This window comes from Halichoerus grypus, chromosome 3, assembly GCF_964656455.1.
Source record: "Halichoerus grypus chromosome 3, mHalGry1.hap1.1, whole genome shotgun sequence".
Lineage (NCBI taxonomy): Eukaryota > Metazoa > Chordata > Mammalia > Carnivora > Phocidae > Halichoerus > Halichoerus grypus.
The window spans coordinates 125793979-125816774 of NC_135714.1; the positions used below are offsets into that span (position 1 = coordinate 125793979).

Consider the following 22796-nt stretch of genomic DNA (forward strand, 5'->3'; position numbering starts at 1 on the left):
GAATGGACTGTTGAACTTCTACCTAGAGATTACAGGCTCCATACTCTAGATTACTGTTCAGGCTCACATTCTGTCCTCACATTTTTTGGTAGGAGCCCAAGGCTTCTGTGTTCTGCCGGGAATGGGTTGGTAGGCTCATTTATAAGGATCTCTTCCTTCCCCCAGTCTTGCCTCTGCTGTTGCTGTTACCAGTCCAAAAGTCTGATGACCTCAGTCCCCATGAATGGAACAAGCATACAATGGAAGAACCATGAACAAAACAACCACAACACAGAGAGGAGCAGCCATAAGGACAGTATTAACTAAACATCTTAAGAGATATTAATCAATAATCCTTCAAATTCTATTGGAGAAAAAAAAAAATCACACAGCAACTGTGTTTCCAGAAATCTTTTCTCCAATCCTTCTCCTGTGACTCAGCCCCAAACCCAGAAAAATGCTTTCCAAAACATCAGAGGGTAGACTGGTTATGGTCACAAATTCAATGAATCTTAATTCTTTAATTTATCTAATTTACATATTCTGCATGTTATATTCCGCACTAAAAAATGGTGGGAGTTGGCAGGGGGAAAGGAGACTGTTCAACTAAATCAGAAGGATATTTACTACTTTTGCATGAAAATAGAGTCTTTGAGTACATAACAGCTTCCCTGGCAGTTCTGTGGAATGTCCAGTGAGAACTGGTTACCATGAAAATTTAGCGATTATGACAAGATTTTCTATTTTTTTGAATTGGCCAGACACAGTAAGGTGAGCAATCAGGTTAATGTTTTTCATGTCACTTTTTTATTTTTAAAACATCAATTCTTAAGCTGCAGCAGATATAGGCACTTAAAGCCCAGACTGATATCCACATGTGGCAGTGTAATAGCTGCTATTCAAAGAATTTTTAAGAACCTGTATTTTCTTTTGTAATGGTGTTTCATTACAGGAGATCTGGAGCATATTTTTATGTTAAATTTTAAAATAATGCTTGAATCAAATAGTTCTATTTTTCACAAGCCCAATCTTTTTTACTGTAGATAAATTTATGTAAAATCAGTATCATGTACCAAAATTTAAATGTGTGTATCATTCAACCATACCTAAGACTTTCAGTGGAATGTATTGATGTCTAAAGCACAACTAGTAGAAAGAGACTGAATGTTTTTAGAAGACTTGGAAATTTTCATTGAGGGGTTGTTTTTTTTGGTAATAGTAACATGTATGTGTGTGTTTGGTAATAGCAACATGTATGTGTACATGTATACATACATGTACACATACATATATGTTTTACATATCACCTCATAGTCTCTTGATTTCTCTAAAAATGTTAACTGTCGGTAAGACTTTTTTGGTCATTCCCTTTTCCATATAAGAAACCATTTCAAAGTGGCCAGCTGAGTTTATCATGTCAGTGAAATATAATTACCCCCATATGCCACCATGAACTTACAGTTCTTCACTTCTCTGGGTTTCCAGTACGAATCTAAACACCTCCCCCACCCCCACTTCTCACATGGTCACCATTTCAAAGGGCCCACAGTGACTTTTGCTGGGCATGTTCCAAGATGTTTACAGACTGTGAGTACAGCAGAAAATCTTTTACTGTGTGTATATAAATATATATAAACAACTGTACATTTCTTTTAGCCAATTTTTCTGTGATTGTCTTTATGGAATGTACTTGTGTGTGTGATATATGCATGTGTGTGATGGTATGTATGAATTTAATGTAATCTAATAATACTGCCCTGTAGTCGTACCACAGGACACACTCTGAGTGGAATCTAAGTGGTTGCTCATCATGACCACTGGCCTTAGTCAGTTTTAATCTATCTGTGTTCATAATTCTTGTGAACATGTCACCATTACAAATGGAATATGGGAGGCAGCATGAATGGGGATGAATCATGGGTTAACAATAGTGTTTGTTTAGCTGGTTGGTGGGTTGGTTTGATAAAACAGCATTTGAGATTGTACTTTTTCCTTTTTCTGGCAAGTCATTAAATATTGAAGTATTATATTGTCCTGGTTCCTCAACTCAGTATGCTGATGAAACTGACAAGAGGTCTGATGTTTCCCATCAGACTTCACCAGACAGATTGCTGATGATAAATTAACTAAGCTGACTTGTTGGGCTATATTTTAGCATAGTCATGTATAAAATGATATCAGGTTCCAGTTGATCCAATCACAGGGCTCCTTTACGTGTTAGCAGTTGAATTCCATAACTTACTGGTACATCACATGCAGTGATATATACCTATAATATAAGCCATAGTTCACAGCATTTTGTGTAGACGATTGTCTTCTTTTTTAAGATGTTTTCTCTCTTGCATATGAAAAAATACATTTCATAAGTTCAGAAGGTCATAGATTTCTGAATAACACACAGGCTTCAATGAGCATTTTGTTTATGGACCAGTAAGTAGCCATGGTTTACTAGAAGGAATATTTCCAATTTCTACCTTTATCACACCTTTCCAAGTAAATCTGTAGAAGTGAGCCAGAAGCCAAGGCCCCTGCACTGGCAGTGGCCCATAAGTATAAAATAAAAGTTTACAGAAGCCTTGCAAGTGTCTCTTCATTTCTGTATAGTTCTACACAGAAAATGTTGATTACATGATATCTATTGCTAACATCTCCCTAGTAATAGCCCAGCAAGCAATTTTACTTTCAAACAGGTATTTCCTAACTATATCCTGTTTGCAACCCACTTTGTCATACAGAACACTTAACTCTTTCACCCATTCCTTCATTCACCTTTCCAGTATATTTCACTAAGGATCTACTTTGCCCCAGTCATTCTTCTAGGTATTGGGGACATAGTGGTGAACAAAACAGGCAGAGTTCCTGCTCTCATGGAGCTGGCATTCTAGAGGAGGGAGTTGGACAATAAACAATGCATCAGGTGGATACCTGGATGAGGAGACTCACATATATCCAAGTGCTTATTTGACATCTCCAATTGAATGGCTAACAGACATACTATATGTAAAACTAAGCTACTTATAGCTCTCTAATCTGTGCTGCCCTAATATTCCTCTGCTCATGTATTAGTCAGGGTTCTCCAGAGAAACAGAAGCAATAGGACATATAGATAGATAGATGATAGCTAGCTAGCTAGATGGATAGATAGAAAGAAGAGGAAATTCATTATGGGAATTGGCTCACATGATTACAGAGGCTGAAATATGCCATGATCTGCCATCTACAAGCTGGAGAACCAGGAAAGCCAGTGATATAATTCAGTCCAAGTCCAAAGGCCTGAAGAAAACAGAGGAGCTGATGGTATAACTCCCAGTCTGAGGCCTAGGCCTGGGAACCATGGAGCAGCCTGCTGGTAGAAGTCCCAGAGTCCAAAGGCCCAGGAACCAGGAGCACCGAAGTCCAAGGGCAGAAGAGGATGGATGTTCCATGTCAAGAAAAGACAGAGAATTCACCCTTCCTCTGCCCTTTTGTTCTTTTCAGGCCCTCTACAGATGGATGATGCCTGCCCACACTGGTGAGAGCAGATTTGCTTTACTCAGCCTCCTAATTCAAATGTTAATCTCTTCTGGAAATACCCTTCACAGGCATACCCAGAAGTAATTATCTTACTAGCTTTCTGGGTGTCTCTTGGCCCAGTCAAGTTGACATATAACGTTAACTGTCACAGCTTTGATAAAGACAGCTCCATCCTTTGAGCTGTCAGGATAAAAACCTTGAAGTCGTTGCCCATTCCTTCTCTGATATCTTACACTCAATGCTTCAATACATGCTGACAGCCCTATCTTCAAAATATATTCTTGGGGCACCTTGGTGGCTCTGTCGGTTAAGCAGCTACCTTCAGCTCAGGTCATGATCTCAGGAGCCTGCTCAGCGAGGAGACTGCTTCTCCCTCTCCCTCTGCCTCTCCCCCCCCCCCCCAGGCCAACTTGTGCTCTCTCTCACTCTGTCTCTCAAATAAATATATAAAATCTTAAATATATATATATATAATATACATATACATTCATTCCTAATTTGACCGCTTCTCTCTCTCTGCCTCTACCTCCCTTTTCTAAGCCACCAAAGCCTCTTGCCAGAAAAACTACAATAGGCTCCTATCATGCCTACTTGTTTCCAGCCTTGTAAACATTATACCCTAATTGGAGCCTGTCTCTCGACCCCCATAAATGGTCTAAAGGTATTCATATTTCTAAGCTAACTTGACCAGTATCCCCTGGGGAATTTTCCAGTAACAACTTTCTAGTAGGAAAGAGCTCTTTCCCACTGTGGCACACCTAGTAGGTCATGCGCCTGGGAGCTGCTGGCCACCATGCCTTGGACATTATGAGGAAAGTCAACCTAGAGTGTTACAAAGATGGAAGAGGGCATAGAAGTTCCTGGTGCCAGTTTTCCCTGATGCATTCCCATGGCTTGAGTAAGCAAACCCATATATTTACCTTTGTGCTTACGCTAATTACATTTGGGTTTTTGTTGCTTACGATACATACATTCTAAGAACATCTCATCTAAATTATCTTGATTTGTTTTTTCTTATTGCTTAAATTCAGAGGCTTTATGTTTTTTAGAGTTTCAGAGCAGATTGGAAAGTACAGACAATTCCCACTTGCCGTCTTTTCCCCTTTCCCTCCAAAGAGTTTTCCAAGGGCGCCTGGGTGGCTCAGTCGGTTAAGCATCTGCCTTCAGCTCAGGTCATTATCTCAGGGTCCTGGGATCAAGTCCCACATCACGTTGGGCTCCCTGCTTAGCAAGAGCCTGCTGCTCCCCTGGCTTGTGCTCGCTCGTGCGTGCTCTCTCTTTCTCTCTCAAATAAATAAATAAAATCTTAAAAAACAAAGAGTTCTCCCTATTATTTCATTTTGTGTTAGTGTGGTATACTTGATGAGCCAATACTGATACAATATTATTAAATAGTTTACATTGGGGTCCACTATATTGTACATTGCATGGATTTTAATAAATGTGTAGTGACAGTGATCCACCATGATAGGATCATTCAGAATAGTTTCACTGCCCTAAAAATCCCCTATGCTCTACCTTTTCTTCCCTCCTTCCTTCTCCCCCTTGATTTATCTTTTTACCCAATACAAATGTAGTGAACACCCTCCATTATTACACTGCACGAGTTGCCGGGAATACGAAACCAGATGTATAAATAAATAAATGCACTAAAGTGCTTAGTGATGACTCAGTAGATGTCAGCATCAGGGCCAGTAAAGGCACAAAGACAAAGTAGTCAAAATTCTTTAAACTTCAGCTGGTGACATTAGTGAACAAACACATTAGTGAACAAAAGTGTGAAGGTTCTTGCTTCTATGATTCTTATTTTAATGCAAAAATATATCACTGCCAGGAGAATGGCATAATAAAAAGCAATAGACTGTTATCTGTACATTATGAGCTTTTTTAAGCCTGTAAATACATGTTATTCTCCATTCAAAAATAAACCTAATATCAGTGCATTTAAAATTATTAAGGTAATGAAACAAATTGGAGATTAAGTCCAGGAAAGAGCCAAGACAAATATGAATCTTTTGCTAGTCTATTATCTCTATCATTATTTTTAATAGTATTACTAGTCCATAATATAGTGTTAAACAATATATAGGTGTGGAGTGAAGAAAATGCACTACCATTATTCCCAAACCTCTCCAGGCCTGAAATTCTGAGACTACTACGATTCCTTCATTTGTAACATAATCTAGTACAGCACTCTATTGATTGATTTTTCTCCATACCTCAAACAAGCAAAGTTAAATCAGGACACAAGTCCACCATATGCAGTTGTCTCTGAAATTCCAGTGGGGTCTTCATATTGAAAACTGCCCCATGTTTTTATTTGTTTTTTTAATAAATCTTACATTTGGAGAAGCTTCTGTCACACTTTCCTCTAAGTACTTTTTCCTTATTGCTTAAATTCAGAGGCTTCATGTTTTTTAAAGACTGGTTTGTCTATATGTTTGTCTCTTTATGTCTATATGTTTGTCTCTTTATGTTTTTTAGAGACTGGCTTTTTACAGACACTGGTTTGTCTATATTTGGTCAGCACTGACACTCTGACTTTTTTGTTTCTAAAACTGAAAGGAGAAGACACAGTTCTTAGAACCAGGGAATAATCAAGAACCAAAAATAACATTATAACAGCAAAGCTAGGCTTTCCCCCTCAAGCAAACTAGCATGGATCACTTTTGATTTGATGAAGCCAGAAGTCCTAATATCTCACGGTTTCCCAAGCTTTTAGCATCAGTATTATTCAGTAGATTTCCTTGTTTCTTCCTGGGAGGTAATAAATTAGGAATGGCATTGCCAAACCTAGCTATAATAAGAAGAGTCATGAAATCTCCTGAGGGAATATAGAGTATTCCACAAATTTTTCCTTTCTGGCCTTAAACCACAGTCCTCTTTCCTAATTTATCTACGTGGACTGACCATCTTTTATTTGAACTGGATTCTATGATGATAGGTACAACTGTCTATTTGGTGTTATCCCAGATGGGAGACAGTAATGCGCGCTGCCCAGACTGCAAAGTATCATACGACCAGCCAAATCACAGGCCCCGGCACCTACAGGACACAGCCCTGACTCACTACACTTATGCAAGTTTTTACAGAATAAACCCATTTCTCTTAGCTCTTTTTTTCTCTCAAAGTGTGACCATTGAGAGTAACTGCAGTTAAATGCTTAGGTTTTTTAAATATCTTGAAATGAGAAAATCTACTAAATGTGATCAGGTGAAGGGAACATATGGGCCCTTTTAGGCTTTTCAGGCGTACATTTGTGCCTAATGCAAAACTGATCTCTTTGATCCAGTCTTTTCTCTATTTTATGAAGCCTAATGGGGTTAGGCCTGGATCACTGCTCTTCATTTGCAATCAAGACCTTGTTGGGAGGGAGGGATTTCTGCTGATCAGTTTAGGCCAAACAGGGCCAACTGGGGGTGGGATGGGGGAAGGGTGACTTCCTGAAGAAAACCCCACATGGCTTTAGGAAGGGGAAGGGAGAACAGCTGCACCATTTCCTTTCTTCATCTTTGAGGATATCGTCCATATATCCTGCTGCTCCTGATTTCTGCTGCTTTTTCACATTTTTAGCTTAGCTAATTCTTCAATTTTTAATACTTTCTTTCAAAAGAATTTTTGCTCTTCAAATTATAAAAATCATATACAAAATAGATCTGTAATGTATTTAAAGCCCTTCCAGAACAAAACAATAATTAATGAATGATCCATGTAGTCAAGCGGGGGGAATCTTTATACATGAGACTTTAAATAGAATGTATGATATATTTAAATATATTATATTTACATATATATCTTACATTTATTTTATCTAGTCCTCTGCTACCACAAACAAGGCTCCACTGTACATCTTCATACAAATCTTCATGGAGACTTGTGTGATTTCCCTGGGACAATTATAGAGGAGTAGGATTGCTGCTGGGTCACAGGGATTTTGCACAGTTACCGTCCTTATGTACTGCCAGCCTGTCCCCACCAGGTCTGGGTGGAGCCATTATTATTTCAGGGCTCTGGGTGCCTTGCAGCTACACCACTGTACACTGGCGCTGTCACATTGGGGGTGCATATACCTTTAGGCATACGTACAGATGCTGTTGGAGACCTGTCCAGATCCTTCTGGATCCCTTGTACCAACTCTGTTCACCCATCCCTAGCTTCATGGTTTTTGCTACTATTTGCACCTGCCCTTGGATATGGGAGCCCCCTAGCTTATAAGGAGAAGAATAAGTGACAGGAAATTTTATGTCCACCTACGACCCCCACCATGACCTGCAGACAACGACTTACTGGTGTGAGAGGACAAAAGTCCAGCTCTCGTGCCTCAGGTGGGGCTAACACCCAGCACCCCAGGAGATGGGGCTGAGTCTGTGACTTCACCTGAAACCTCACCTCTCTTAGGTTCTTCCGTCTCCCCAGTCTGCTTCTTCTACTCCCTTACTGGTTTCTTCTTCTGGGGCTGGGCATTAACAAACCACTTACGCCCAAATCCTTGGCTCAAGGACTGCTTCTGGAGGAACCTGACCAAAGAGAGCACACTTTTTATTTCACTGTGAATGTGATTGGCAAATTCCGACAATGAACATATTAGATTCTTTAGCATACTGAATTGGGGCTCATATTTGAAACTACTCTTTTGATTTCTCTATCTGGGGCATCTTAGGATGTATGAGATCTCTTTACTAATTGGCAGTCCAAACTTCCTCACCCTCAACTTTGTTCCCATTTGTTATAAAAGAGCATGTTTTCTGTTGGATGCTCACACAGACCACTCTAGGAGCTCCATTGCAAGATCTAAGGTTTTCTGTGCATGCAACATTACTTCTAATGGAATGTGACTATACTTACCCTTAGGAGAACATGCCTCTCCCAAGTGTCTGCCAAATGAAAGGGTCAGTCATTTATGAAGCTGGAAATCAATGAGAGAGGTAATGCAATTAGTCAGCCTGGGGTTGGGAAGTGCAGGTAGCAAGCACAGACCACTCTTTCAAAGGGTTGGGCAATGACAGTCCCAGAGAACTAGGATGGCAGCTTGACAAAACAGCAGGGTCAAAGGAAAGGCTTTTGTTTCTTTAAGAGAAAAACCACCTCAGCATTTTTAAGATGGAAGAATTGAGGCCAGGGGAAGGAAGAGATCGTGGATGGGTGAAAAAAAGAAGGTAATTGATGGATCAAACTCCCAGAGAAGATGAGAGGAGTCAGATATGGCAGCCTTTAATAGAAGGAAAGATTTGAAACTAAAAAACTTTGTATGTCAACTATATGCAAATGAAAGAAAAAGGAAGGAAGAGGGAAGGAAGGGAGGGAGGAAAGAAGAAATGTAAGGAAGGGATGGAGGGAGGAAGATTCTGCCTTACTGATTAATCAATAGCATCTATTTCTTCAGGCATGTGATTTCCTATTATCTTACATTTAATTTATTCAGTCCTTTGCTACTGCAAATAAGGCTACACTATACATCTTCCAACCTATGACTGTCCTTTGTCTATGTTTTAGGCTTATGGACAAGAGCAGAGCCTGTTTGTACTGTAGGTAGAAGAGAGTCATTTTTAAATCATACCTTACAAGAACAACCTGGAAAGATACCAAGTGCACCTGTATGACGAACTCTTCACTTTGGTCAGCTCCTAGCTATAGGAACTCAGACAAGACTTTGTTCATTCAAATACTAGTCTCCTCAGAGACATTCTCATCCACACACCCAGAAAAAATGTTTTATCAGCTGAGCATCTCTTAGCCCAGAAAAGTGAAAATAAAATCGACACATAAAATTAATCATCACAGTTATACAATAAATACACAAGAAAAATCTAAATCATTTCATTACATGTTCACGTTTTCTTATGGAACCTACCAGGGAAAATAAATTTCCAATAAGCTGGAGATGCATACTATCTACATAACTATGCTTTAAAGCCCTTATTTTATAAACATCTCCCAATCTCATAGCTGTTCAACATTAAAGAGTCTTTCACACTGTTCTAAATCTATCAGTCAGGGCAGCTGGTGGAGGGTAAGCCCTGAAGCCATCCAACGTGCTTCCCTTCCTGTGTGTCCATAGAGAATCTACAAAATGGTAGACTGCTTTCCAACTCTTCCCCTTCCACTGAGTGCTCCATTTCCAAATATACCTAGGCCTAAAGTTCATTGGGCAGAAGGGAGCCTGAGTTCCTTACTTCCTCCATATTGACCCTCTATTTCTCAGATGCTACATCATCTGCAGATACACAGCAATTGCGTTACAAATTGCACAACTCCTTGGGCTTGGTTAATTGGTACAGTCATCCACTTTTGTCATCAGCCCAGCATCCAGAATCTCCTTCAATCAAAAAGTAGAAGGGTCATGGGAACTTAATGTGCTACTGAACCGTGAATTGATTCAGGAAAAATAACAGAATTTCTGACCATGCTTGGGATCACACAGCATTCCACCAGGTTGCCCCAGTACTCCAGGGAATGTTGTGTGGTTACACTCGAGTACTCTCATCTAGGAATTATGCTGCATGACGTACAATCGTACAAGCTCTTGCCTCTGTTGATTACACAGTATGCAACAAATAAAAGGTTGTTATTCTGATTTCAGCTTAAATGTCACCTCCTCGGAGAGAACTTTCCTGACCATACAATGTAAATTAGTCACCCAGTCACTCTACCATATCATTGTTTTAATTCTCTGCACAGCATATATCACTAAGTGATACTTTTTTTACTCACTTAAGTTTATTTGTCTATTGTCTGCCCCCCTCCTACTAGATAGGACCTGGTCTATCTTGTTTTTTGTAATATCTCCAGTGCCTGGGATAATTCTGGATGGCACATAGTTAGCCCTCAATATGTATATGTTAAATTAATTACATCAGGTGATATGAAAGAAAAAATGGCTAGGAAGCTACCTTGAGGATACTTTTAATATAGGATGGTCAAAGAAAGTTTTTTCTGGGAGATGACTTTTGAGCCAAAACCTATATGACAATTAGATAAGCATATGAGGCTTTGATTATTACACTGGCCTGCACATTTTTATTGTTGATATGAGACTGTTATTGTGAAGAAAGGGCTTTATAACTATTGAAGAGTGACCCAAAAAAGTATAGGATTGGCCCAAAATTTCAACAGAACAGATATAGGACTGGACCTATAGAGTGGGTTTAAAAGAAGTAATGAGAAAAATCATTTTCAAAGAGGTAATGAGAGAAATCACTGCTTCCCAGAACATTTTCCTTTTCAGTAATCCAGAATTATTTTTCCTTAAAGTTCCTTCCACCATTAAGGCTTAATCACCCAAGGGAAGGGAATGGCAAATACCACCTAAAACAAAAGTCCCCAATGAAAAAATGATGAGAGAAGATTCCACCAGATTAGGAAAAATACATGCTCTTCTACTGAGCAGTGGAAAAGCTTAAGAAGGAACAATATGCATATCCCACCTAGGTTCCCTTGGGTTTCAGAGCTCACACCCCATACCCCTAAGATTTAGCCAGTTGAAGGGTTGATTGTGGAAACAGAAATCAGGTAGACAAGAGAGACAAGCCTCAGACTGGTAAATTGTGCCCTGTGTAGAAAAAGGCTTGTACGTTGCAGTTTCTCTTTGGAACACATGAGCAGACCATCTCACAGAGCGTCTGCTGACCTAAACCAACATGTGGGTCTGCAGCTGCTGAGAAATAAGCATGAGTTGTTAGACAGGGAGAATTGTATTAGCTATCCTCACGCCTCCCATACTTTACCATGCAATGTGGAAAAGATGTAGGTGTTCCTATACTTGCTCCTGGAGCCAAGAGTCAAGAGCCAGAGAGCTTGCCTTTGAGTTACTATAGAGAAAAGTGAGATGACACCAAAGGCCATAGGCTAGACAGGGTAGGACAGAGAGCCAATGGAGGACAAGACTGGACATTTCAGAAGTGGATGCAGTGAGGACAAAAGTCACTCACTGCAGAGGTGAGTATGTATCCCAACTGGTGATCAACAGAAAAACAGAGAATGATATTACTTGGTCAAGGAACCCTTTTCCAAAACTATGAGGATAAATAAGCTCCTCCTTGCACCTAGATGCCATCTTGGGCATAAGGAAAAGGAAGGAAGACTCTTCAGAAGAGAAACAACTCTGGTGGGGCTTATCTTATGAATTTCAAATTGCTTAAACATATACAACCATAAAAATGAAACTATAAACTAGAATAGATGACATTACCTTCTAATAATAAGCTTTAAATAATGATTTTCTGCAATCACCAGGATTTTAAGTAACTCCAAAGGAACATGTTACAGAAATACACACTTTAGACTATTTCAATTTTGACCCTACTGTTGTGTATAGCTTAAGTGTCCACTTCTCTTGTTCTAGTTTGAGATGCTCAAGCACGGTCAGTTCAACTCACAAACTTCCACACTAGGTATCCAAGGATTCCTTCGGTCTTATAGTTGTCCTGGAGGCAAAGGTAGGGTACAAGTAAGAGAATAACTTTCTCTATTTGCTGTAGAGCCAAGGAAAGGAAACTTAGGTGGGTATTGCTTCCATACCCACAGTGACTATATGATTTATTAGCAGGACACTTGAAGACAGTAATACAAAATTCCCAGTAAATACCTGGACCATCAATGGTGTGACTTTGAACTTCTCTGGAAGTGACCCTTCTCTCCTCGCCCTTGTGTTCATCTCTGCATTTCCATACACACTACTGCTCCCATCCTCAACCTCTCCCAATTAAACCTATGTCCCTCTTCTCCTGTTGCCACTACCAAAAAAAGTTACCTTTTCTCTTTTTCTAACACAGTAGCTGCTAAGAGCTAATAGGTGGAGCCAAGATTATCCATTAAACCAGGATCCCATAGCATTGGTTCCTTTTCCTCAAAAGCAGGAAGACCTTTCTCCAGAAATAGATTTCCAGATCTCCCACCCATGGAAGGGAAGAGAGAGCTTTGTTTTCCATGCTTGAGAAGGTTGCCCAAACATTCACTACTACTTTTCTCCTATTCCCAAATAAGACAAATGACTTCTACAAATGCCAAAAAGAAAAGACAAACCCAAGATGAGTTTTGGGGACAAAAGAGATTGACTCAAGTAAAATAAGGTGGTTAACCAAAAAAGAAAAAAATGTAGGATCCAGTAAAACAGAAGGCTCTAACACAGGAGAGAGGCAAAGAAATTTCCCAGAATAATAAAGAACAGCAGCAGGCCTAGAGCAACCAGTGCAAATAGAAGTAGGAGGACAGAAAGCTCAAGAAAGAAGAGCTTGTCTGCAGGGGAATAATGAGAATTAGTGAATTATCTAAAACTGTCCAAATTGTGACATTGCTCTAGTGGGGTAATCAGAGAAGGGAAAGTGTGTGTGTGTGTGTGTGTGTGTGTGTGTGTGTGAGAGAGAGAGAGAGAGAGAGAGAGAAGGAGAGAGAGAGAAGGAGAGAGAGAGACTGAGGTAAGACTTCATTTACCCTGAAAAGAAGCCAAAAAATAATGTGTAAAATTGTTAAATCCAGGGAAATGACAGTGTAAGCACATTGTTCAAAGAGACGGAGTTAAATACCAGTAAAAACAAGCTAAAAGTTGAAAGTGGTAGCCTCTGGGGAACAGGTATCAGGTGAGGTAAAGGCAAGGGGCTTCCTCTTTTCATTATTAGCTATGGTGGATTAAAGATGGCCACAAATTCTTTGACACTCTTCCCACAGAAGGGTCTATTTCTCCTCCCAATGAATGAATTTGGGTTGACCTATAACTGCTTACCAATAATGTCCCAGTGGACAGGACACTCTGCCATTTCCAGTCCTAGCTTTTTAGAGGATTAGGAGCTTCCACTGTGGTCTCATGAATCCCTGAACCAACATGTAAGAAGACCAACCACATCCCTTGAGAGACCACAAGGAGAGGCCTTTAGGAGAGAGATAACCAGCTGAGCCCAACCTTATAGCCATCTCTCCAAGATAGCAGACGTGTGAACAAAGCTGTCTTTGAGTCACCAGACCAGACCAGACACCAGTGAATAGATCCAGTTAATGCTACATGGAACAGAAAAATCACCCAGCCAAGCCCTGCTTAAATTCCTGATCTACAAAATCTTGAGACTTAATAAAATTATTGTTCATTTAACCCATTACATATTGGAGTCGTTTGTTATACAGCAGTAGATAACTGGAGACTAAGTCTTTTAGTCCTCAAAAGTAATAAGTCTTTAGTATTAAATTTTTAACATGTATTTGTATAATTTTCATAAAAATAAAAATTAATTTAAAATAGTCTGATCTGGGGTGCCTGGGTGACTCAGTTGGTTAAGTGTCTGCCTTCGGCTCAGGTCATGATCCCAGGGTCCTGAGATCAAGCCCCACTTTGGGCTCCCTGCTCAGTGGGGAGCCTGCTTCTCCCTTTCCCTCTACCTGCCACTCCCCTGCTTGTGCTCGCTCTCTCTCTCTGTCAAATAAATAAATAAAATCTTTAAAAAAATAGTTTGATCTGAATAAGGTCAATGAATTATATTGAGGTCAAGTTCATGGTTGCAATATTGTACTATAGTTATACAAAATGTTACCCTTGGGAAAAACTGGGTGAAGGGCATATGGGGGTCTCTCTCTCTCTCTCTTATTTCTTACAATTGCATGAGATTCCATAGTTAGTTAAAAACGAAAAGAAAAAAAATGATTCAGCGGTGCCTAGTGGCTCAGTTGGTTAAGCATCTGCCATCAGCTCAGGTCATGATCCTGGAATCGAGCCCCACATGGGGGCTCCCTGCTCAACAGGGAGCCTGCTTCTTCCTCTCCCTCTGGCCCTACCCCTACCCCAGCCCCCATCACCACCACCCCTGCTTATGCTCTCGTTCTCTCACTCTGCATTCTCTCTCTCAAATAAAATCCTTTAAAAAAATAATTCGAACAGTTGAATGTTTCTAGCTTGTCATACTTATTTATTTTTAACAAAAAATAGTGGCATACCTTACAAATTATCCTATATTTTTCCATTTAATATATTTTCTACCTATTTCCATGTCAGCACTTATAGGTCTAGCTTATTAATTTTAATGGCTACATTCTAGTCCTCTGTATGGATTTTCTGTAATTTATTAGCTAGCACCTTACTGACAGATATTTAGGTTGTTTCCCTTTCTAGAGGCTATGTACTCTATCAAATCAGAAGAATTCTAAATTCCCTTTGAGTAATAAAATTAAAAACTGGGCAATCTGGCAATATTCCTCTACTATAAACTGATAGAACTTATTTCTATCATTCTTATAATTCCCTTCCTGTCTTCACATCTTCCATAAGCAATTCTAGAATCAGTAAGCCTGCTTCTGAATCCAGGAAGTGTCCACATATCTATACATAGCTAACTCAACTTCTCGGTAGCAGATTGCAACTCCAACTGCTAGATGTCAAGGGAAAAAAATAAATAAATAACTAAAACTCAAAACTCCAGGCCTGAGTTACCCTGTCTGAAGGGGTTTCAGAAAAAAATGAAACCAGTAACAACACAGATATATGAGAAAGAACTGATCTTCAAAACTAAGTCTCAAACCACAATGCTTCCAAAACCCATCATCTCAAAATAATTATTTAATCTGACTACCATGTTTTACATTAATGATATCATTAAGACCAAAAGAAAAACTAAAAAGGATGTCCAGGCAGATACACTGAATTTCTTGTTAAGAATAGTCATTCTACCATCCGAAGACTCTGGGCTTTTAAGAAGGTGGATCAGAAGTGTATTATTTGCTCATTTCGTTCATTCAGTCCCCAAATATCTAAGTGTCTGATAGTGTGTCAGAAGCAGACAAAGGCAGCTCTCCCTCCCTGGAAGAACTCATACTCCAGTGAAGGGATGAAGAACTAAATAGGTAAATATAAACAATATGGTAGATGACAATAAAAATAAGCACATGATAGCACAGGGTTACACAGGAGGGCATGCAAGACTTCATGAAGGAAAACTTTAAAATCTTAAAGTGGTGATAAGTATCATCTGTGGGAGAGAGAGCTTATTCTGGCTGGAGGGCAGCATGGACAAAGTCCTAGAAGCTAGCATAGGGTTGAGTGTAGCTTGCAGGAGTGGGTGGCTCTACATGCAGTTCCATGCTGCCCAAGTGTACAATGGAGTATGGGGTTCAGTGAGAGGCAGCCTGGGTCCAAATCATATAGGGCTGGGTGCCTTTCTGAAGAATTTGACATGCATCCCTCAAGCAAGGGGGATCTAATGAAGAAGAATTTTGCTGGGGGTGAACATATTTCCCAGTTTGACCAAGACTGTTCCAGTTTATGCTTGTGGTCCCAATGTAATTATTAATAGCACTCACTTTCACATTCAAATGTGTCCTGGTTAAGATGATAACCTTAATTATCACTGTAGTTATGACAGATCTACTTCCAGTGGTACTCAGATCATTGAAAACCTGCTTACATGAGAAATAACTGACAATATAAAGGAGGAAGAAAACAATCTATTTCCCACCCTGCAGAAACTCTGATCAAGGCTAAACTAAGTAGTAGTGAAAGAGTAAATGCAAAATTTTCATCAAATACATGCAGCAGCAATTTTTGTAGTCTTTTGCATTGTGAAACCCAAAAATATGCACTTTACAACTCTTACTTTTCTTTCTTATACTTCATTTTTAGGATTTTCTTTCCTCTGGATATGATACTTGTTGATTTATAAAAGGAATACATGAACATCATAATAATTATAAAAGTGTAAAAGGAAAAATTAAGGTCTATCTTCCCTCCTCAACCCAGGCCCACTACCCAAATGACACCATATGAATTCATCAATGTACTAAATAGGATAAATCTAATTGGGCAAAATAAGAGAATAGTTTTTTTTATTCTTCTATTGCCTTCAAACATGTTTGGACTGCCCTTCTTAGGGTTAGCTAATTCCTAAAATAGCCAACAACTAGCCTGCAAGCACACCTTTCATAAGCAAACCAACCAATCCATAGCACATACCCCAACCATCTCCTTTATCCAACTGTCACACTTAAAGCCACTGTCCCCCCGCCCTAATCACCCGAGGCAAACAACTAGGCACAGCTCCCATGCCCGAGATCCCCCAAATTATTCAAACTAGGAGTGATACCAGCAAAATGACCAAATAAGACATCCCCATGAGTACCTCCCCACCTCAACAATTTGGCATCCATACAGTGTCTTTGGCTCCCAAAATTGCCTTTGTGGAAGCTGTGGGACTCAGCACCATATGCCTAGGGATCCAGAAATACTCTTGCCACATCCCACACCCACCCCTATGCTATGGGTAACAGGTATACAGACCTTGGTTCCAACTGTGGACCCTGAAGTGGACCATGAAACTGCTCTCGTCTCTGCCTCTCTTGGCTATGGCCTGGGAGCAGCTGGAGAACACACTCTTAAAGAATCACCCACAAATGAGAGATCTTTGTGGAAGTCCAAGTTTCTAGCAGACATGTTCTAGATTGGAGCACTAGAGAAAAAAAATCCAAGTTTGGGTACATTGGAGAGCATAAGAGGAATAGTTTGACTTTATCAGCACTATCCCCCCCCCAAGGCAAGGCAGCTTAGGGCCAAGAGAGTGATTTTTCTGCAAGGGGTGGGGTAGTGAGGTGAACATGTGTGAGTAAACATCCGGCTTCCCCAGATAATGCAGGATGCTGCCAATGAGGCCCATTTCTCTCTCAAACCAACTGAGTTGAATTATGAACTGCATGACTGGGGGGCAGAGAGTGACTGGGAAAGAGGTAGATGGGATTCTTGAGGGCATTAAAGAGAAGCAGATCCTAATAACCATGTCACAGACTCTATCAAGAAGCCCACCCACAAGCCCCTGGAAACTCCTGGCCCTCAGATCTTCCCAACCGGCACCCCCAGCACTCCATGTACCTCACACACACATGTGCACACACACACACATGTGCATGTGCACACACACACACACACACCCTACCTGTGGTCAGCTCCCTATGTATGCTCACAACAGTAATGAGAGTAAGCTTTGGCAGACTCAGATAAAATTAGAAATGGAAGAGAAAACATTACAACTGATACCACAGAGATATGGGGGATCATCACAGACTACTATAAACAATTATATACCAACATATTGGATAATCAACCAAAAATTGATAACTTCTTAGAAACATACAACCTACCAAGACTGAATCATGAAAAGATGGAAAATCTGAACAGACCAATACCAAGTAAGGATGTTGCACAAATAATCAAAAACCTCCCAACAAAGAAAAACTCAAGACCAGATGGTTTCACTGGTGAAATTCTACCAAACATTTAAAGAATTTACACCAGTCCTTCTCAAACTCTTCCCCAAAAATCAAAAAGCAGGAAACATTCCCAAACTCATTTATGAGACCAGGAATACCCTGATACCAAAGCCAGATAAGGACAGTACAAGAAAAGAAAACTATAGGCCAATATGCCTGATGAATATAGGTGCAAAAATTCTCAACAAAATATTAGCAAACCAAATTCAACAGCATATTAAAAAGATCATACAGCATGATCAAGTGGGATTTATCCCTGGGATGCAAGAATGGTTCAAATATCAAATCAATAAATGTGATACACAACATTAATAGAATGAGAGAGAAAACTCATGATCATCTCAATAGATGCAGAAAAGGCATTTGCCAAAATTCAACAATGATTTATGATAAAAACTCTCAACAAATTGGGTATAGGGAAAAAGTGCCTCAACATAATAAAGGCCATATATGGCAAGCCTGCAACTACTGTTTTACCCAACAGTGAAAGGTTGCAAGCTTTTCCTGTAAGATCAGGAACAAGACAAGTGTGCCCACTCTCACCACTCTTAATCAACATAGTACTGGAAGTCCTAGCCAGAGCAATTAGGCAAGAAATAGAAATAATAGGCATTCAAACCAGGAAGGAAGAAGCAAAATTGTCTCTGTATATGATACGATCTTATATATAGAAAATCCTAAAGTCTCCGCAAAAAAAAAAAAAAGTTACAGCTAATAAACAAATTCAGTAAGGTTGCAGGATACAAAATCAACATATAGAAATCAGTTGTGTTTCTATATACTTACAGTGAAATATCTGAAAAAGAAATAAAGAAAACAGTCCCATTCACAATAGCACCAAAAAACAAAACAAAACAAAACAAAAAACTTGGGAATAAATTTAACCGAGGAAATGAAAGATCTGTACACTGAAAACTGTAAGACTTTGACGGGAGAAATTAATGAAGACACAAATAAATGGAAAAATACCTTATGTTAATGGATTAACAGAATTAATACTGTTAAAATGTCCATACTCCCCAAAGCCATCTCTAGATTCAATATGATCTCTATCAAAATTTCAATGGTATTTTTCACAGAAATAGAACAAAAATTTTTAAATTTATATGGAACCACAAAAGACCCCAAATAGCCAAAACAATCCTAAAAAGAGAAACAAAGCTGGAGGCAGCACACTTTCTCATTTCAAAGTATATCACAAAGCTATAGTAATTAAAACAGATGGTACTGGTATAAAAATGAACATATAGACCAATTGAACAGAATAGAGAACCCAGAAATAAATCCTCACATATATGGTCAACTATTATTTGACAAGGGAGCCAAGTGTACTCAATGGCAAAAGGATACTCCCTTCAATAAAGGGTGTTGGGAAAACTGGTTACTCACATGCAAAAAAATGAAATTGAACCCCAATCTTGCATCACTCACAAAAATTAACTTGAAATGTATTAAAGACTTAAACACAACACCTAAAACCATAAAACTTCTAGAAGAAAAAATTGGGAAAAATGTCCTTGACACTGGCCTTGGCAATAACTTTTTGTATATGACTCCAAAAGCACAAGCAACAAAAAGCAAAAACAAACAAGTGGGACTAGACCAAACTACAAAGCTTCTTACAACAAAAGAAATGATCAACAAGGGCGCCTGGGTGGCTCAGTTGGTTAAACGACTACCTTCGGCTCAGGTCATGATCCTGGAGTCCCGAGATCGAGTCCCGCATCAGGCTCCCTGCTCAGCAGGGAGTCTGCTTCTCCCTCTGACCCTCCTCCCTCTCATGCTCTCTGTCTCTCATTCCCTCTCTCGCAAATAAATAAAATCTTAAAAAAAAAAAAAAAGAAATGATCAACAAAATGAAAAGGCAACCTATGGAATTGGAAAACTTATTTCCAAGCCATATATCTGTTAAGGGATTAATATCCAAAATATATAAGGAATCCCTACAACTCAATAGCCAAAAACTAAATAGTCCTATTAAAAATGGGGAGGACCCGAATAGACATTTTTCCAAAGAAGGCATACAAATGGCCAACAGGTACATGAAAAGATGCTTAACATCACTAATCATCAGAGAAACAAGATATCCACAATGAGATACTACCTCACAGCTGTTAGAATGACTATTATAAGAAAGGCAAGAGATTAAGGATGTGGAGAAAAGAGAACACTTGTGCACTGTTGGTGGGAATGTAAATTGGTACAGTCACTATGAAAACTAGTATGCAGGTTCCTCAAAATAGTAAAAATAGAAATACCACATGATCCAGCAATCCCACTTCTGGGAATATACCCAAAAGAAATGAAATCAGGATCTTGTGGAGATATCTACACTCCCATATTCACAATAGCCAAAAAATGGAAACAACCTAAGTGTCTATCAACAGATGAGTGGATTAAGAAGATGCAGTGTATATACACAATGGCTTATTATCCAGCCCTGAGGAAGAAGAAAATCCTGCCATTTGTGACAATGATGAACCTTGAAGACATTGTGCGAACTGAAATATCTCAGACAGAGGAAGATAAGTACTATACGATCTCACTCACATGTACAATCTAAACACATCAAACTTAAAGAAACAGAGAGCAGAATGATGGTTACCAAGGGCTGAAGGTTGAGGGGAAATGGGGTGATGTCAGTCAAAGGGTACAAACGTGCAGTTATAAGATGAATAAGTTCTGGGGATCTAGTGTACAGCATGGTGACTATAGTTAACAGTACTGTATTATATACTTGAAATTTGCTGAGAGAGTAGATCTTAAAGGCTCTTCCCACAAAAAAGAAATGTAATTACGTGAGGTTTGGGAAGTATTATTTAGCCCTATTGTGGTAATCATTTCAAAATATGTAAGTGTATCAAATCATCACATTTTACACCTTAAACTTACACAATGTTATGTCAATTATATCTCAATAAAACTGAAAAAAAAAGAAATTATTAAAACTAGCCAAAACTAGCCAATTCTAAACCTCCTTATTATTCTTCCCCCTTTCCTTCCCACAGACATCACAATAAAGGTTCTGCCCACATTTTCCTCCCTCCCTCTGCCTCCTGATGGACCCTATGCTTCTCCCTGTGCCCACCCCCCACCCCCCGCCACACCATGGTACCGCAGAGCCCCTCTTCTTGGGATCTGTAAGTATAACAAACTATCTTTTCAATGTCAATCATCTCCTGATCTGTTTGCCTTGCCATATTTGAATAATAATAAAACATACATTCTAAAAGAATGTTACATCAGATTTGCCCTCTTTATAGTTTAACCAATATTCCAAACAGATCTCATGGCTTTCCAGCCACTTTTATTAGAAAAGCTTTGTTTTCAGATGTTGAAATGTTACTCCAGTTCAAACCAAAATTTTCACCTCTCATCCATTTTAAAGCTTTCCCTCGTGCTCCAGTTCAGGCCTGGCCCAGCTCAGGGCAGTAGTGGAGAAAGGCAGAATGATCTTGCTCTCTCACTTTTCCTCTCTTCCTGCTGCTGGATCGTCCAGGGGCAGTGGAAGGGAAAGGAAGTATTAGAGGAGAAAGGAGCAAAGGAATTCTTGCCTAGACCATAATGGTGGTTGTTCTTTGGGCAATACTAGCTGCCCATACCCTCTGTTGTGGCAGGTGCTCAAAGTGAGAATTAATAATCAAAAACCATACACAAAACTACAAAGATCCCCAAACTGTATCATTTGCTGATTTAATTCACCTTTCAGCTGACATCTTGTCACCACCCCTCTCCAACTCTTTCCTTTGGCATTATATGCTGTAGCCTCTTTCTTCTGATACCTCCCCACTCTGGCAGGCAGCTCCTTCAAGATGACTGGAGCCTGGCTACCTCCACAGCGTCCGCATGGCCCACAGTAACTCAGGTACTTTTGTCCTCTGAATGATGGAAGTGTGGCTTGCAACCACTGCTGCTCTCTGCTGCTATAGGAAACATCAGCCAGCGTCTTTGGGTCTTCAACATTCTCACTGTAAGAAATGAGCATAACCTCATCCATAACCTCAAACTCCAGAAAGCACAAGCAAGCTCTCCCAAGATCTCTCTCACCCAACTGCTCCAATCCCATGGAGCTGATCTCATTAGTTGAGAGCATTAGTCAAAGAGGTTCTAGTCTTGATGATGGGAGAGGAAATTCCCATGGGTCATCACAGACATCTGTACTCTCCCATGGGAGCCTTCTCTTATATAGGCTGCTGGGGTAATGATTATGGTACACATCTCACTATCTCAAGGCAAATCCTCAGCAAATGACTATCTCTAATAGCCCTCTTTAGAATGTGGAGATTCTTAACCATTTTTCCCTGCTTTGAGAGTTTAACCAAAATTCTGAGCCAATAAGAAAATTCTCATTCTACATCCTGTTATGACAGAAATGAGTTACCCACTTTGGAAGCCATTGTAAAAATTGTAATCCTCAAGTGAAAACTGAAAAGTGAAAACTGAAGCCGCCTTCCAATCATAAAGATCCAGATGTGTGTTTGTGGTGAGTGTTTTTACTCCCAGAAACTAGATGAGATTGGGATGGGGAGGGGGGTGAAAAAAAGGAAAGGGGCCAATCAGAAAGGTGAGGAAGAACAGGACAATACTCAAAAAGAGGGTGGGGGAGGCTCTTTCACCTCAATAAAAGAACGGAGCCGAATGTGATTCAACCCAAGCTATCACTCACGTTTTCATCCAAGAATTGCATTCACCACTAATCATCATAAATATCCAGTGTGCAGTAATGCTCATCGATCTCTGCAGACTTTAATACTTTGTGGGATGACAGTAACACAATGGGAAAATCTCATTTCCAACCAAGATGGGACCAAGAAGAACTATCTAGACGTGCCCTATAAACCAGAAGAAGACAGGAACTTGCTTGTCTCTATCTGGACCATGCATAAAGCTTCTTACCTTCTAATTGTCTTCCTTTTACTATTTTGACCACTGAACAGAAATATGCTTTCATAATATTAAGATGTCCTGTGTTTTTAATCAAACAAGTTATGGATAGAAATAATTTTCTTTTTTGTTGTTGTTGTTAAAGATTTTATTTATTTATTTGCCAGAGAGAGAGAGAGAGGGAGAGC

General features: G+C 39.6%; 1 protein-coding gene and 1 long non-coding RNA gene across 3 annotated transcripts in view; one reads left to right on the top strand and one right to left on the bottom strand.

Moving 5' to 3' along the window:
- Positions 1-2557, top strand: part of EDNRA (endothelin receptor type A) — a 57829-nt gene extending 55272 nt beyond the window's left edge. Inside the window, exon 8 of the mRNA XM_036117136.2 lies at positions 166-2557. Coding sequence (XP_035973029.1) covers positions 166-306 — 141 coding nt within the window. The 3' untranslated portion in view covers positions 307-2557. The remainder of the gene's footprint in view (positions 1-165) is intronic.
- LOC118551383 (uncharacterized) overlaps positions 1-21687 on the bottom strand; it is a 42142-nt gene extending 20455 nt beyond the window's left edge. For both annotated transcript variants that reach the window (XR_013446501.1, XR_013446500.1), the window contains exons 1-4: positions 21427-21687; positions 16742-16910; positions 8338-8398; positions 7882-8009 (exon numbers count right to left, since the gene is read on the bottom strand). This is a non-coding gene — a long non-coding RNA (uncharacterized LOC118551383). The remainder of the gene's footprint in view (positions 1-7881; positions 8010-8337; positions 8399-16741; positions 16911-21426) is intronic.
- Positions 21688-22796: the final 1109 nt, after the last annotated feature.